Source organism: Micropterus dolomieu, linkage group LG07 (genome assembly GCF_021292245.1).
Source record: "Micropterus dolomieu isolate WLL.071019.BEF.003 ecotype Adirondacks linkage group LG07, ASM2129224v1, whole genome shotgun sequence".
NCBI lineage: Eukaryota > Metazoa > Chordata > Actinopteri > Centrarchiformes > Centrarchidae > Micropterus > Micropterus dolomieu.
In genome coordinates, this window is record NC_060156.1 from 19,184,469 (window position 1) to 19,199,154 (window position 14,686).

General features: G+C 41.5%; 1 protein-coding gene across 8 annotated transcripts in view; it reads right to left on the reverse strand.

Annotated features, from left to right (window-relative positions):
* Nucleotides 1-806: 806 nt before the first annotated feature.
* The window catches only part of LOC123973528 (LIM domain only protein 7-like), a 47,439-nt gene continuing 33,559 nt past the window's right edge, over nt 807-14,686 (reverse strand). For 2 of the 8 annotated variants that reach the window (XM_046053640.1, XM_046053641.1), the window contains 20 exons: nt 13,706-14,399; nt 12,919-13,182; nt 12,388-12,502; nt 11,318-11,479; nt 10,269-10,453; nt 10,091-10,154; nt 9,690-9,746; nt 9,357-9,398; nt 8,471-8,496; nt 7,822-7,929; nt 6,327-6,413; nt 5,746-6,113; nt 5,458-5,514; nt 4,550-4,605; nt 4,275-4,433; nt 3,694-3,865; nt 3,082-3,408; nt 2,205-2,313; nt 1,625-1,727; nt 807-1,536 (listed from right to left, as the gene is read on the reverse strand). In XM_046053640.1, the coding sequence (XP_045909596.1) occupies nt 1,514-1,536; nt 1,625-1,727; nt 2,205-2,313; nt 3,082-3,408; nt 3,694-3,865; nt 4,275-4,433; nt 4,550-4,605; nt 5,458-5,514; nt 5,746-6,113; nt 6,327-6,413; nt 7,822-7,929; nt 8,471-8,496; nt 9,357-9,398; nt 9,690-9,746; nt 10,091-10,154; nt 10,269-10,453; nt 11,318-11,479; nt 12,388-12,502; nt 12,919-13,182; nt 13,706-14,399 (3,178 nt within the window). In that variant the 3' untranslated portion in view covers nt 807-1,513. The remainder of the gene's footprint in view (nt 1,537-1,624; nt 1,728-2,204; nt 2,314-3,081; nt 3,409-3,693; nt 3,866-4,274; nt 4,434-4,549; nt 4,606-5,457; nt 5,515-5,745; nt 6,114-6,326; nt 6,414-7,821; nt 7,930-8,470; nt 8,497-9,356; nt 9,399-9,689; nt 9,747-10,090; nt 10,155-10,268; nt 10,454-11,317; nt 11,480-12,387; nt 12,503-12,918; nt 13,183-13,705; nt 14,400-14,686) is intronic. The other 6 variants (XM_046053644.1, XM_046053643.1, XM_046053646.1 and 3 more) reach the window with 6 other exon arrangements.

Sequence of the window (14,686 nt, forward strand, 5' to 3'; positions counted from 1 at the left end):
TTCTCTGTAAGCCTCAGCAAACACACACGTATACACAAGCCATTCGATTCTCCACGTCAAAGCCTTCCATAAAGGCTGGTTGTGGCCTTGGAGGAAAAAGATGGAATAATTATCCTGAAAGGTTTTATATTTCTCAGTCACTTGACTCTGCTCGGCGCCATTCAGGCCGCGCTTGTTTTCTAAGCATAAGGATTAAAATCTCTCTCTCCCATGAGGGAGCCAAGAAAAATCTAAAAAAGGAATGTCTGCCTCCGAGGGCTGTTTGTGCTTCACCTCAAGAATAAAGAGCCAATTTTTGTTCGGTCCATCTAATTTCCATATATTGCTTCAATTGAGCTTATTTCCAATAATGGGAAATGAGGACAATTTCTACCTTGCTGTTTAAATGCATTTGGGAGCTGCAAACTGAACAATCAGGAGCGTCACTACTTGTATGAATATTCAATAGATGTTTATGCAGATATGATTTCACTAAACAGCTAAAATGACAGAATAGATTAAGGAGATAGCTTATCAAAAGTGTAATCAAATGTAATGCATGCACACGGAATGAAATATGCATGACAAATTGGCTTTGGAGTACACAGGGCAGGCAGGTCCTCTGAACCTCTGCACAAAAGCTCATTGAAATTCCTTTCATTATGACTGTGGCACTACAGAGAAATGAAGAATCAGAGGGACGGACAAAGAAAGAGGAGAATAATGATTTCTGATTACAGAGGCAGGAAAAGCCTGGCATCATATACTGGAATATCATTACAAAGAATTATGCAATTTCAGTGTTGAAAAAAGTAAACAAAATCATATAAGATCAGCATTTAGTCATTTTATTTACAAATGTTACTGTTTGCCTTACTGCCATTTCGTATGATATATTCATCAAACGGAAACCTGCTTATGTGTACAATCCTCCATCTATCAGTAAAACTCCAGACAAGTGCTATCCAAGCAGACAGTTTTAAATATATTTTGAAAGAATTCTAATATTCTTAATTATTTCTCCCTATTACAGATGAAAAGGCACAGACATGATAAGAATAGCTCGGTTGACAAACGTGTTAATACCACAAGACTCAGCGGAAAACGAAGCATGAGCAAGAATAGATGATCCTGCAGGGTTCCTTGAAAACTCTTAATATCTCTAAATCTGTCTTAGCGCAGGTCATTACAAAGATCTGCCTCAATAATCTTAGACATTTAATGTTGTGACTAGTTTCGTGGCTAAAACATTTATAAACTCTGGTGCATGCAGAACCCTTACACTTTGTACAACTTTAATACTTAATATGATATAAACACATTAAAGTAGATAACTTCTTTGCAAGCTTAACCTCTCAATCACACACTTAAAAAACACAAATATAACTCTCATCAGCAAGTAAACAGATTTTCTAGAGTCATAAATGGAAACCAAGTGTCCCAGCTATTTGCAAATGGCTTCAATGTTCACTTTTAAGTTCATGGGTTGTTGTCACAAGTAGTCTCTTCATCAATCTGCTGGAGTACAGTCACGTCACATAGTGGTTGGCTGGCCAGCTAAAAGAAAACAAACAGCAATATTACACTTAAAGAAAGCTAAAAAAACAACAAGTCATCAAGCTAATCAAATTGATCACGTACTCACTTTTGCATCGCATGTAGCAGGAGTTACAGTAGAGCTGTTTATTTCGTATTCTGACTTCAGCCCCGGCTTCTGATCCTCCGAGGTCAGACTTACAGTCGATACACTGAGGAAGTTTAGGAAAGGGAAGAGTTAAAGAGCTACTCAACCGATTTAGAGATAAACCAAAGTGTCCAAGTCCAAAGGCGGAGGGATGAGGATGGACAGAAGCTCCTTGATTGTATGCATGTATAGGAAGAGAAAAATAAAGGAAACAGAATAATTGAGATTGACAGGATGGATCACTGTTCAGATGCAGGAGACCAAAGTCAAGTGAAGACCAAAGTTCCAGGAAGGATCAACAACAAGAGTTAAGAAGTGAAGAAGTAAAAAGAAGCAAAGTGAGAGGTTGATTAGTTTGACATGCAGGTTTTGGCACAGAAAAGTTGCTCTGCTGTAAAGGGATTACGACCTTGAGATTCACCAGGATTTACCAGGTTAGTAATAAAAACTAAACAGACTGGAGTGATCAGGTTAGTTTTTAAGGATTGGCCGGGGTTGTGCTGATGATGTGCTCCGGGGCCGACAGGAGCCCAGCTCTCACCTTAAAACAGCCCAAATGATAACAGAGCCCAAGGGACTCGATGATCATGGCCGCTCCCTTTCCCAGCGGGGTGTCACAGAACGTACAGATTTTCTTGCCACTCACTGACCTGGATTACAGAATGTACAGCTGTGATTTGAGAGTCAAGCACACATGCATAATGCATGTGTGTATGCATACACACACAAAACACATGTTCACACCGGTATACAACAGGGTTAAACTGATAAATTTGTTTGCTGATGCATCTAGTCAAATATAGCTTCATTTAAACAGTTGGAAAATATGTTTTTGCATTTTCATTAATTCAATTGTTCAGTCACCTATAAGAACATATTTTATAATGTGTTTTCATCGAACATTTTTGTGTTATGTATGTAACTATATGTTTTTTAAATTCCTGACAAGAATAAACATTATGATTTATAATTTTGTCATAGAAACAATTTAGCAAAAAAACTGGGCAGTGTTAAGAATCCTAACTTTTGAAAAATCAATGCCAGGCTGTTACTTCACAACTCATGAACACAGAAACACAGAAACTCAAAACATGTATGTGCAAGTGAAATTAAATAGGGAATCTGTAAAAAAACAAGGTAAAGGACTGTAGAAAAATAATTTGAAAATAATAAAATGTCATTTGTCAAATGGTGTGGAGTGATGAAAAATGTCAGATAAAACAATATCATATGCAAGTCTCTTACAATATGTTCAAAAGTAGAACAAGTTAAAACAATTTAGGTTCAGTTTCCCTTTGCCACCACTCCCCATCCAAATACAACACCACCTGGACTATGATTATGATCCCCAGTATACCAGTCAGAGGTTAGAGGCAGCTTGTTGGGGGTGTTAAGCGAAGCAGCATTGTTTATTTTACCTGCTCCGCTGCTGAGGGGCGCCTGCTTCAGATGTGGGCTCAGGAGAGGTGGTGGGTGACAGAGAGGAGGGTGAGGGGGAAGGTGACTGCCGGGACCAAGGGGACGAGGGGGTTCCTGCCCCGCCTCGGAGGGAGCTCATGGAGTAGGAGGAAGGCAGAGTGGAGGAGCCAGGCCGCTGGGCCCCCGGCCCGCCACCGTAAAAGGAAGTGCTGCCGGAGAGGGCAGAGTGAGGCCGAGAGTAGTTTTGGACATAAGAGTTGCCTCTGGGTGTCCATGACGTGCGCCAGGAGTTGTGGGAGGCATCCAAGTTGTCAAGAGACTCGCCTCTGCAAAGCCAACCCACGCCACACTCACGTTAGCCGGTTAGTAGGGGGATTTAAAATATCTGGTTACCAACTGTACCCGTGGCTCTTGATTTTATGTTAAAATATTTACAAATAGTCAAACCGAATTTGCCAAGGCTAAGTCAGAGTGGTAACCAGAATAATAAACGTTTTAATGTCAGCACAAGTTAACAGGATATTAGTAGGCCTTAAGTGTAAAAAGCCGACCACCACCATCACACAACAGAGGGGATTATTTTTCTCTCATGCAGGCTGGGTAGAATGTACCTGCGCATGGGTGGCACATCGGTCTCCTTGCTGGTGGCAGCAGTGTTGGAGGTGCGCTGGCGGATCCAGCTGCTATCCGTCAGCAGCGAAGTCTTCTTCTTCATCTCATTCAGGATCTGCTGACGCTCAGCCTCTGCCTGCCCTGACGGCTGGCCCTTCTTCTCACCCGTCACTGTACCCAGAGAGGAGAGAGAAACTCAAAGTGATGCTGTGTAAAAGGAAAAGTTTCTCAATAGACCATGGCTGGAAGAAAAACATGAAAAAATTGGTTGATGTTGTGGCGTTTCCCCAGTCTGGTTCGATTGGACCTTTTAAGTACAATTAAACGATGCAAGCACAAAAGGAACGACCTGAGAGAAATGACATTGAAATCAATGATATAATTGTTTTTGCTGCATGGGATTTTCTGGTTAGCTGACTTGATTGATTTACATTTAGCTGGTCAGCTGTTAATCAAACAGCTTTTGATTTGGTGAAATGTCATAATTGACCAATCAGTTAATCAAAAGGGATCATAATGACAGCAGATTGACTGTATTTCAGATTAAATGGAGTGGCGGAGGTTCAGGGGCCAAGCACACCTCTCTCTGGCTCTCGGTATCTCATGGCATTGAGGATGTTTCTCCTCTCTGTCTCCAGCTCTGATGCAGCCCTCTGACTCTGGGCCTGTTTGTCATGCGCACTCCTCAACTGCTTATCAAGCAGCCAGTGAGCCATGCCCCCCGGCTGTACATGCACACCTACAGTAGAGTACAGCCCACTTATATGTGCAATCCACTGCTTTTTTTTTTCCATTTAAAGGCCAACTATAAGAGAATTTAACTAATGGAGAATACAGCAAACCAAGAAAGCATACCTTTCCACTGAGGTTTTTCCTCTTCATCAAGCTGGGGAGATGATTTAGATTTTGTCCTGTCAAACAAAAAAAAACTGTTAGGGCCTGATTTAAAAAAAAAGTAAAGAAAATTATTTTGATATGTCATGAAAAAGTGTGTATTTTTTCAATGGTTAAAATCGGGAAACTGCGGATTGTGGACCAATCACAGGTAATTCCCATCTCAGCTGAGACCTAACGCAGTACAGTTCAGCAAGAACAAATTGTGTTCCCAGGTGAGTCCTGGTTTGAATGAGAATGGTATAAATAACTCAGAAAACTTGGAGCTGAAAACTGAAAGCTGAAAATGTGGAGAAGCTAACATGAAAGTAACATTTATTAGCCAATTACAAAAACAATACAACACTTGGAGTCCCCCTATTTAGCATTGATAAGCAACCTTTATGGTTTATAACACATAAGTGCGATATTTGTCTAACTTCTCCTATGATGACAAATTTTATATTATTACAACTGTGCTTTCCATTTCCATTCATTATCTGTTCATTCAGCAGCTTCTACTTATGGGTGCCTAAAGGATAAAAAAACAACAACAACTATATATCTGCTAACTACTACATTATAGTGTGATTAAAACATGTATTAACTGTTCATATACCGTGCTGCTTTTAAATGCTAAACTGGGAGAACTCCAAAAAAATGTCGCCAACTTCTTATTATTCTGAAATACTATAAATAAATTGTAATCATTGCAGTTATGTATTATTACTCATCAAAATATGGTATGAAGCAAATATGTATAGCATAAAAAGTGGGTGATGTAAGAAGAGATTTTATTAGTGCCAATAGCGGATTCACTCAATGCGGATCTGTAAGTATGACTGCAGATGCACTTTGACAAATGCGTACACAATTGTTCCTGTACTAACCTGTCGGCAAGGGACAGTGGAGGCTGGTCATTGGCAAAGCCATGGGAGCCACCAGCCCTTTTGTGAAGGTTAGTGTGTAGAGAGCGGTGGGATGAGAGGTTATAACACAAAAGGTGGAGAATAAAAAGCACATGCAAAAACATTAGTTGCACTTATGTTAATGAACAGAAAATTAAGCAGTTTTACAATTAAATGTGTTCTTATCAACATGATGGACAGATGAGGTGGACATTTGAGTAAAGTGTGAGGATAGTAGAGGATTATAGGAGAAGCAGTGTCTCTACTGACCACTGCTGCTGCTGCTGCTGCTCAAAGGCTCTCTCCCGCTCTCTGCGCTGCTGCTCTACAGCTTCCTGCCGCCTCCTCTCCTCCTTCCTCTCCTCCTCCCTCCTCCTCTGCCATCTCAGCTCTTCCTCCTCCCTACTCTTCCTCTCCTCCTCCTCCTGCCTTTCTTTCCTCTTTCTTTCCTCCTGGAGACGCTGCAGCTCCCGCCCCTCCTCTTCCCTCTTCCTCCTCTCCTCCGCCTGCCTCTCGCGCTCCTGCTCCTCCTTCGTCTTTCTCTCTTCCTCTTCCCACGGAGGAGAGGTGGGCTGGTTGATGGGAGAGAGGGGCGAGTGTGGGCTGACGCTGTGGCTGTTCACATGCAGGCTCTCAGGCTGCCAGAGAGAAGGAAAGGCATAAAAGAGGAAGCATTTGACACATGATGGCATTAACCTCCAGGAGGAACTGCAACAGTGGAGAAACTCATGTCATCCCTGAGATTACAAACCAGCCATGTGTTTTGAAACTCCAATAAAAGGGGAGTTTTTGTTGCAAAACTATGAGCTGGAAAGATTTGTACCATTACAGTCAACCAATACTTTTGTTACCTTTTGTTGGTCTACGCTCTTGGCAATATCCTGCTGAGCCTTTAGCCACTCCTCCTGCAGTTTCTCCTGGTCACGCTTGTATTTCTCCTGGATGGAAAAACAGGGGTCAAAGGGCAGCCATTTAAAGACATGCTTTCAGACAGTTGCACACACAAAAAAAAAATCTAAAAAGAAAAGAGAACATGCAAAATCTATGGTGATGGTACCTTATATGATTGATTCATTATAATAAGTATATTGTACAGTACAGAGAGAAGAATAGGTAATGAAATAAATAGATATTGCAGCTGTGGTATTTTCAGATAATTCCAAATTCACCTACATGTTATCTAACCATCCTTAAAGTTGATACACCTAGAGAAGCTTGCCCAGGGCTGGAAGTCTCCCTGGCACATCATAAAATCAGGCCGTGTATCCAACAGGGAACAAGACTGGAGGAGTAACAAGCCTTCCCGGCTACATCAGTGCTCTGCTTGGACACCTTTGATCTCCTTCCAGAAATAGACCCTCAGAAAAATGTTTCGACAGGATTCTACTACATTTAAGTTGGATACTTGACAGATGCTTTACTTTCAGCTGCCAGAGCACTCTGTAAAGTTTTTGTTTGTTTTGAGCCTATTAGTAGCAGTCTGCACTGAATGTGAGGACTTCCCAGCCTGTCATTTCAAGCTCTGTGCCTTGTCTCATTGTCAGATGAGGCACACAACAGACTTCCAGATGGGTATTTCAGATCAAATGGATTGTGAGGTTGCTTTATGCGGTATTTACACTCATTCTCTAGTTTGTTAGGTACCCCTGGCTAAAACTAATACAACAGCCCTTCAACAAATGCTCCTGGTTTAGAGAAGTGTTGGTCCAGTAGTCATTTTGGTGGGTGTAGTTTTTGGTGCTGTATTGTATTGATTGTATGGCATTATACTGAGAGGTGGTTCTTATAATTTCCCCACCGTGTTATATCAATGAGTGCAGACCAAATATTAGAACATTGTGTATATTCATTTTAAATTACATGTCTTTGTTAAACACAAGGAAATGCAGATGTTGTATTTGACGTGGCTCACACTGATACACATATAAAAACAAAACATCTATACTGCAATAAAAGTGCATTGCATCAATACTCGCATGTTTCTTGATATTTTATGTTTGCACTCTTTCCTACCTTGTACTGTAACTGCTGCACAAATATTTCCCTCGGGATGAATAAATCTTATTAAGAAAAAAAGGTTCTATTCTCAAACTTTTTACTCTATTTTTTTTCTGGGTTTTTACAACTCATAGTTGGTTTTCTTACCTACCTCGTTGAGTGCCCTTATTTCATTGTTTGGTGATTTATCTTAATTGTAGCTGTAACAGCACATCTTCAACTTCCAGTCAGTACAACACAACACAATTTAACAGCACTAGAAACTACAGAATCAACACCAGGCAAACTGGCAATTCAATGTACATTGTAACAAAACATCACTGCTACGCGATGTATGCCTTTATGTACCTGTAGGAGGCGCTCCTGCTCCTTCTGCCATTTCTCTTGCCTTCTGCGCTCCTCTTCTGGGTCCCAAGACCAGCGGCTGGAAGACGGAGTGATTGAAGGAACAGGAATCTGCAGACAGAGAAGACAGACATACAGTATAAATGCACGTACTTGTACGTACTTGACTGCTAAGGCTAGTGACATCGTCAAACTAATTGATGCCATTGAGAAGTCAGCAGGCACACCTGGTGTTAACTAGCTGTTGTTTCCAAACACCTAGATATGGTCCTGGTGATGGTTTGAAAGTAAAGCGAGAAAATATGCCTCTGTCTATTTTCATTTTGGGAATAACTGTCAATTTGGTCTATAAAACCTGAAATCACAATTTTGTCTCAGATGGCTTTATAATTTGTAAAACATAAAACACAATTTCTCCTTAGACCCTTGAGTGTTTTTATTTCTCTATTTTCAAACATACATCAAAATTAAAACTCCCTGCAATCATAATTGATTATTTGGGGCGACTATAAGGCTCAAGAGGCAGAGCGAACCACCATCTGAAATAAACCAGCAATGCAGTCCTTGTGAGATTCTTTCAAAAGTGTTGTCAAGCTTTAAGAGAAAACACAGAGACAAAAAGTGCCCTTTTAACACTGATAATACTACTCACATCTGGCATTGCAGACTCTGATCCTCCTTGAAAAGAAAGAAAACCATCCAGTCAATACTTCTGACGTGCACAGGCAGAGCAACAGAATAGAAGTTAACCTTGAGGACATGAACTGGAGTCCCACAGAGTTGACAGTCTTATTATAGTTTCAACTTGATTTTTAAGTCAAGTACCAATTCATCATTAAAAATGACATTTAAAACTGTTATCAACAAGCTTCGAGCAACAAGGTCAAATTACACCCAGTAGGACTTATTGATTCTCTCAATTCACCATCAACCACTTGTTGACATTTAAATTGGATGCCAGCCCAATAGTTCGGAATAGGGAAAATCAATAAACTGATTGTGAGGACAACAGGATCAAACAAAATGAAAGAAAAACTAAACAGCATGCAGAAGATGCACACAAGTACTATGTAGCCAGTCTGAAAGGCTGACATATGGTTCAATACATGCATGCCAAGAGAGCAACAGGAATGCTTTTAAATTCATGCGTAGCAAAGTGAAAAGTGTAACCATGTGTTAAACCTGAACACCATTCAAAAAGTACCACAAACACGACAGGATTCTAAGATTTGTATTTGTGGTTGGTACGCTGGCATAGTGTCTGACATGCTGTCCAGCCTTTGGAGCTGAAAATGTTACTTTTATATTTTCTTTTAATAAAATGTTATTAAATTAAATTAATTTATTCTTCACTACAAAACAATAAGTTGTGAAATCTTGTGATATTTATACCTTCACCTTAAAAATATTAAAGGGTTGGTTTGTGAAGAGACAATTTTGCCTTAAAATATCACTAGCCTCCCTTGGTTTGAAAAGCACATCAGTATCCAGGGTGTACCAAGCAAAGGTGAGGTCACTGCACACTCAACCCTGTTTACCACATAGGTAGACCAGCGCACTGACACTGGACCCTGAGCCACCTGAAGGAGGGAAGGGGCACGGCACAATGGTTAAGCTCTGGCACCAGACAAGGAATAGCCCCAAAACAGAGTAATAGAGGAATCTATTTTATCCTGACAGCTCATGATCTATTGATAATAGGTTACTTATCAATTGAACAAAGCTGTGAGTGATAAGAAACATGCAAACATTCTTGGGAATCAGAGTAATTCAGTAAGACAAAAAGCACAGAGAACCCAGCCACCAGATTACACAGAATTAATTATTATTATTAAGAGCCCCGATTCGGTCATGCTTATTTAACTTTTTACCTTTTTCAAAAAACTCTGACCTCCGTTTTAAGTTTTTCATAGATATGGGTTCTGACTCTACATGAGAGATGGAAAACAGGATACAGTAAGGAACAGCATAGAAGAGAAACAAGTATAACCAGGGGATATACCACCTTATTATTAATATATGAATAACACACACAGTACATCTTGCTTAAGATGTATCATAATGCTATGTTTATGGTGTTGTTACATCATTTTGTTATATACAGTTAATGTCCAATAAAAGTATCCACAATAATTTAGTGTTTGCAAAGACTTTCCTACCAAAACTAACTCAACAAAATGACACCCCCTACTGGTGTGTTTCTGCATTCAGTACAGAAATAGTCACCAGGATCAATTTCCTAACCTTTCTGACTGTGTGCTCTGATCTTTACCTTTGTTCCTCATAGTCACCGACTCCTCACGGAAACCTCCATTAACTCCGTTTGAAGCCGCATCCTGCAGGGAGACATGGCAGGGTGTACGCTCATTAAAGAGGCGCTCAGGCGGGAAGAAAATAGGAATAAAACTTGATAAAAGCTGAGTCAACCTGAGTGAATCGAGGTCACTTACGATAGATGGGTGAGCAGGGGCCTCTTTGGACGGCAGTGTTTCCCTGGAAATGACTGAGGTGAAATCCAGGTTGGAGTTGACAATCTTTGTGTCAGGGGAACCTAGAAGCATCGGATGATCCATACTGGTCAGATTGATGGTCTTATGGCTTTTAAATGGCAGGGAAGGATGATCTCTGTCCCAGTCTGCATGCAGACAATGCAATGGCATAAAATGGGATGTGTGTTTGCACATTAAACCACATGTTTTCTGTGACTGTGTGTATGTAGTATTCGTCTTTATTATGTGAAACCCAAAACTGACACATAATTGCCTATTTACATAAAGAACACTTTAAAGCAGGGGACAGGGTTGCTGTTATGGTGTTAGCAGCAGGATGTGACAGAGAAACCACCTTCCCCAGCCATGCAGCTTATTAAAGCTTTCATAAACCCACACAGTGTTTCTAACAGGCTCACAACCACTGGGCTATACTACACTATTTCAAAAAGGACTGTGTGTTAGTTCAAGTGAGCTACTCTGGGTGGTTTATTATTTTTGTAAGGTGACACTGACGTAGTTGGAATAAGTAAGCCTGTTACACTAACACTGTGAAAACAGAACACTCAGAGCACCATGGACCAGAGCTGAACCTGAGCTGGGTTAGTTCTCCACAAGGAAAACACCACACGGATACAGAGAGGAATGCTGATGAGACAGAAAAGTCAGAAAGAAGAAACAACCAGTAGAAATAAAAGGAAAATTAAAAGAATATGGAAAAACAGGACAAGAAAAACGAACACGGGGGGGAAAAAAAGTAGAAATTAAAACCACTGAGGTCAGCGTCTTCCCTCGTCAGATGAGAAAAAAGTTACAGTTCCTTCACCAGCTGTCATGAGATCATTCATGGATGATTTCACAATAGTTTACGGACCAATTTAAAGTGTCAAAACTGTTTAGCAACGCAAGCAGCATAAGCGGCACTGTCAGTCCAGGAATGCAACCCTTAAAGTGGTTCAATTCAATCTCCCGTTCTCACACAAATAAACCACACACACAAACAGACTCACTGTTCTTGCCATGACGGCGTATATCCATGACCAGACTGCCCTCTTGTAGAGACTCCTCCATGCAGGACTTCCAGTCTGTGTAGCTCATTTCTGCCACCTGGTGCCCGTTCACTGTCAGCACCTCGTCTCCGACCTGCAGCTGGCACATCTCTGCCGAGGTGCCTGCACAAGACAAACATGTCATTAGCAGCAAAGAAAGTAGCCGATTCTACCCCTGCAGCGACCTGGTTGGTTAGTATAAGAGCCATTATTCTTGCATAAACACGTGGTGAACTGGCCTCTTACAGTCGCACTGGATGTGGTCATTGTACTGTTGCATCAATGTTTTGCTTCTTCCTGCTACTTATGCATGCTGATTTTGTTGCTTTTGTTGTCATTTTGGCATCCTGTCTTTGCTTTTCTCAACATGTCACGGTTTTAGAACATCTCACCAAAGCCAGCTGGCTAACACTGATATGTTTACAGAAACACTGATTAATGTGTGTTGTCTTTAAATAAATAAATTAATGAAATTGTGATGAAACCTAACACAATGGGTGATTTGACAAGGTTGACACGATACATACAACGACTAAAACTTAATTACACTGTAGTAAACTGGTGTGACAAACTGGAGGTCACATATCGATGCGGGGTGTGTATGTTACTAGTAAAAAATATTACTGAAACATTAGCAAATTACATGAGATACTGAATCTGGGAAAATCTCAGTAGAAAGAGAGGCTCAGGCCCAGCAGATCTGACCCAGATAGATGCTGCCCTACATAGGTCTGGCATCGCCACTGCAATGGCCTGCTGACAACTAACCAGCAATGCCAGGCAGTAAAATATAACAGCCTGAGTACTGGCTTCCAATATTACCACTGTACTGTATCTGTGAATACGTCAGTCAGCTTTAGTGAGACACCACCAACTGATCTTTTTCCACTGGGTTTAACCACTGGAAATGTTGCAGTTAAAGGCTGCCAACCTGGCTGAATAATACACATTATATTAGAAGGTGAGTAAACCTTTACCCATACAATTCAAATCCCTTTGAAGCTATATCTCTCAACTGTCTCTGTTGTTACCTGGCTGGATGGACGTGACGTGTGCTCCTGTTGAGTCCCAGGCCGCCTGGAAGCCAAAGTCTCTGCTGCTGTTGGGCTTCTGGTTCAGGCTGATCCGCATCTCACAGTAGTTCTCCTAGAAACCAAACACCAACACAGATGAGTAGCGATGAGCAACAACTATTCACATACACGCGGGACAGCTTTAAGTGCAGAAATGTGGTCCTGACTTTCAATCGCTCTGGAGATCAGCATGTCAGGTTGTGTGTCTGCTTTGGCAAGAAAGCCTGGTATTAATCATTTATAGCTGTTGATTAAATTCCAACCTATTGCTATCCTTTAATTCCTGCAGTGCAACATTCAATTATTTTAAAGCAACTTTTCATAAGAAAAGGTTGAAGCAAAAATTAGATTTTATGACACCTTTGGATTCACTACATATTTACCATAAAGTCTCAAATATATTCAGTGACTGTACATATTGTCAGTATTAAATATGACTTGTGTACACATGTATTATTTTTTATTGCCAATTACTTTTTTTCTATTTACCTGGCTGGTTTCTTTGGCTGGATCAGAACTGACTGGGGCTTCACTCTTGACCTGGGGAGGGACAGGTGAGACGCTCTGAGTGGAAGTGATGCTCTTTGCTGTGGTCTCGTCTTCTTGCTCCTCCTCATCTTCAGTGCTGCGGGCCGAGCTGGAATGAGACCGAGTCTCGTCCTCAGAGTTCATGAACTGGTGATAGCGGCTTGGGACAGACATCTTCACAGAAGCATCGACACTGCCGTTGACACGCTTGTTAGAGTCGTCCATCTGTCCGGGGTGAATGCAGATTGTCAATGAATGCATAGTTTGAGTCTCAAGATTAAGAGAACATAAAACTTACTTGAATAACGCAGGACTGTTGATTACATAATGATAAATTTAAACCTGTAATACTTATGGGGAGAAATCAGCTGGGGAACATGTCAACTCTTTAAGTGAAACTGTTTCAAGAGTGTTCATAATCTTCACCTGATACTCACTAACTGATCCAATTAAACAAAATTGTTTTTCTTAAATTTACTATAACATTAATGAATGTGAGGGAGACTGAAAATAGCATCCCTGATGGTTGAGTTAGCATTATAAAAACACTAGCTTCTTCCGTTATTCACAGTAAACAGATTGGACTCTGGGGTAACATTGATATACTCAAAAACAAATTACACTGTACCTGACCAACAAGACAAAGATTTCTTTCTTTCTGCCAAACAAACACTGTCACCTCCTGCCCTCCAGCCACTTGTGCTGCACTGGTAGTTTGTATTTAGTTGTAGAATGATCTCGTACTCACTGTAAAGGGTCGGGGAAGTGAGGACAAGCGGGATGACTGAGTCCCGAAGGGCCTTGGCGTGACAACTGAGGTAAGCCGTGCGCTATCCGATCTCTGGTAGCTCCTGGGGAGGGAGGTGGAAACTAGAGACACCCCGGGAGGCTTGGATTCCTTTGAGCTGAGCGGTGCCTGTTGTTTATACAGAGAACCATAGGAGGGGGCCCCCACCTCAGTCTGTGTGCCCGACAATGGGCGCCTTGGCTCGGGCACCTTTTGCATGGAGCTAGAAGAGGAGATAATTGTGGTCTCCTCGGTCTTGACTGTGCTCGTATGTTCTAAGACCGGACTCTTCTGTAAAGGTACAGCTACTGGAGACTGGGATCTGTGGAAAATGCTGCGGCTGGTGGGAGTGATGGCGGGAGTGATGGTGCTTGAGGCGTCGCTGCCTGCAGGACAGTCCACAATGTCAGCTTCCTGTGAGGTGGGAGGGGAAGCGGCCCTGCCAGTAGCTGGGGAAGCAGCGGGAGGTTTGTCCTCTTTCAGAGGCAAGTCAGGAGGTTCAGAGGAGGAGTAAGGGATGTCAATAGTGTAGCTCTTGGTTGGAAGGGTTCGGGTACGTGGGGCAATAACAGGTGTCTCAAATACGTCCTCGCTGTCATCCAGGTAAGAGAGAGATCCGAGACGACTACCAATGCTGTTCTTCCCTTTATTTTCTCTGTGGAGAAGACAGAGGAGGAGAAGGGGATGGGATAAAGAGGTAAATAGGAAAAAAGCGGATAGTGATGGGTAAAAGCACAAATGAGGATGGAAAGGTAAGGAATTTAGGGAGATGAAGGAGACAGGTGACAGGAAAGGGAGAGTGACAGGGAGGAAAATGGAAAGAAGAACACAGGTTGAAAAGAGTAGGGTAGAGAGAGGTGGGGCAAAATAATGGGAGGCAGGTTGTAAGCCATGATTAGATTACACTTTCACATTGACGGAAGGTACAATTACATTCATTCA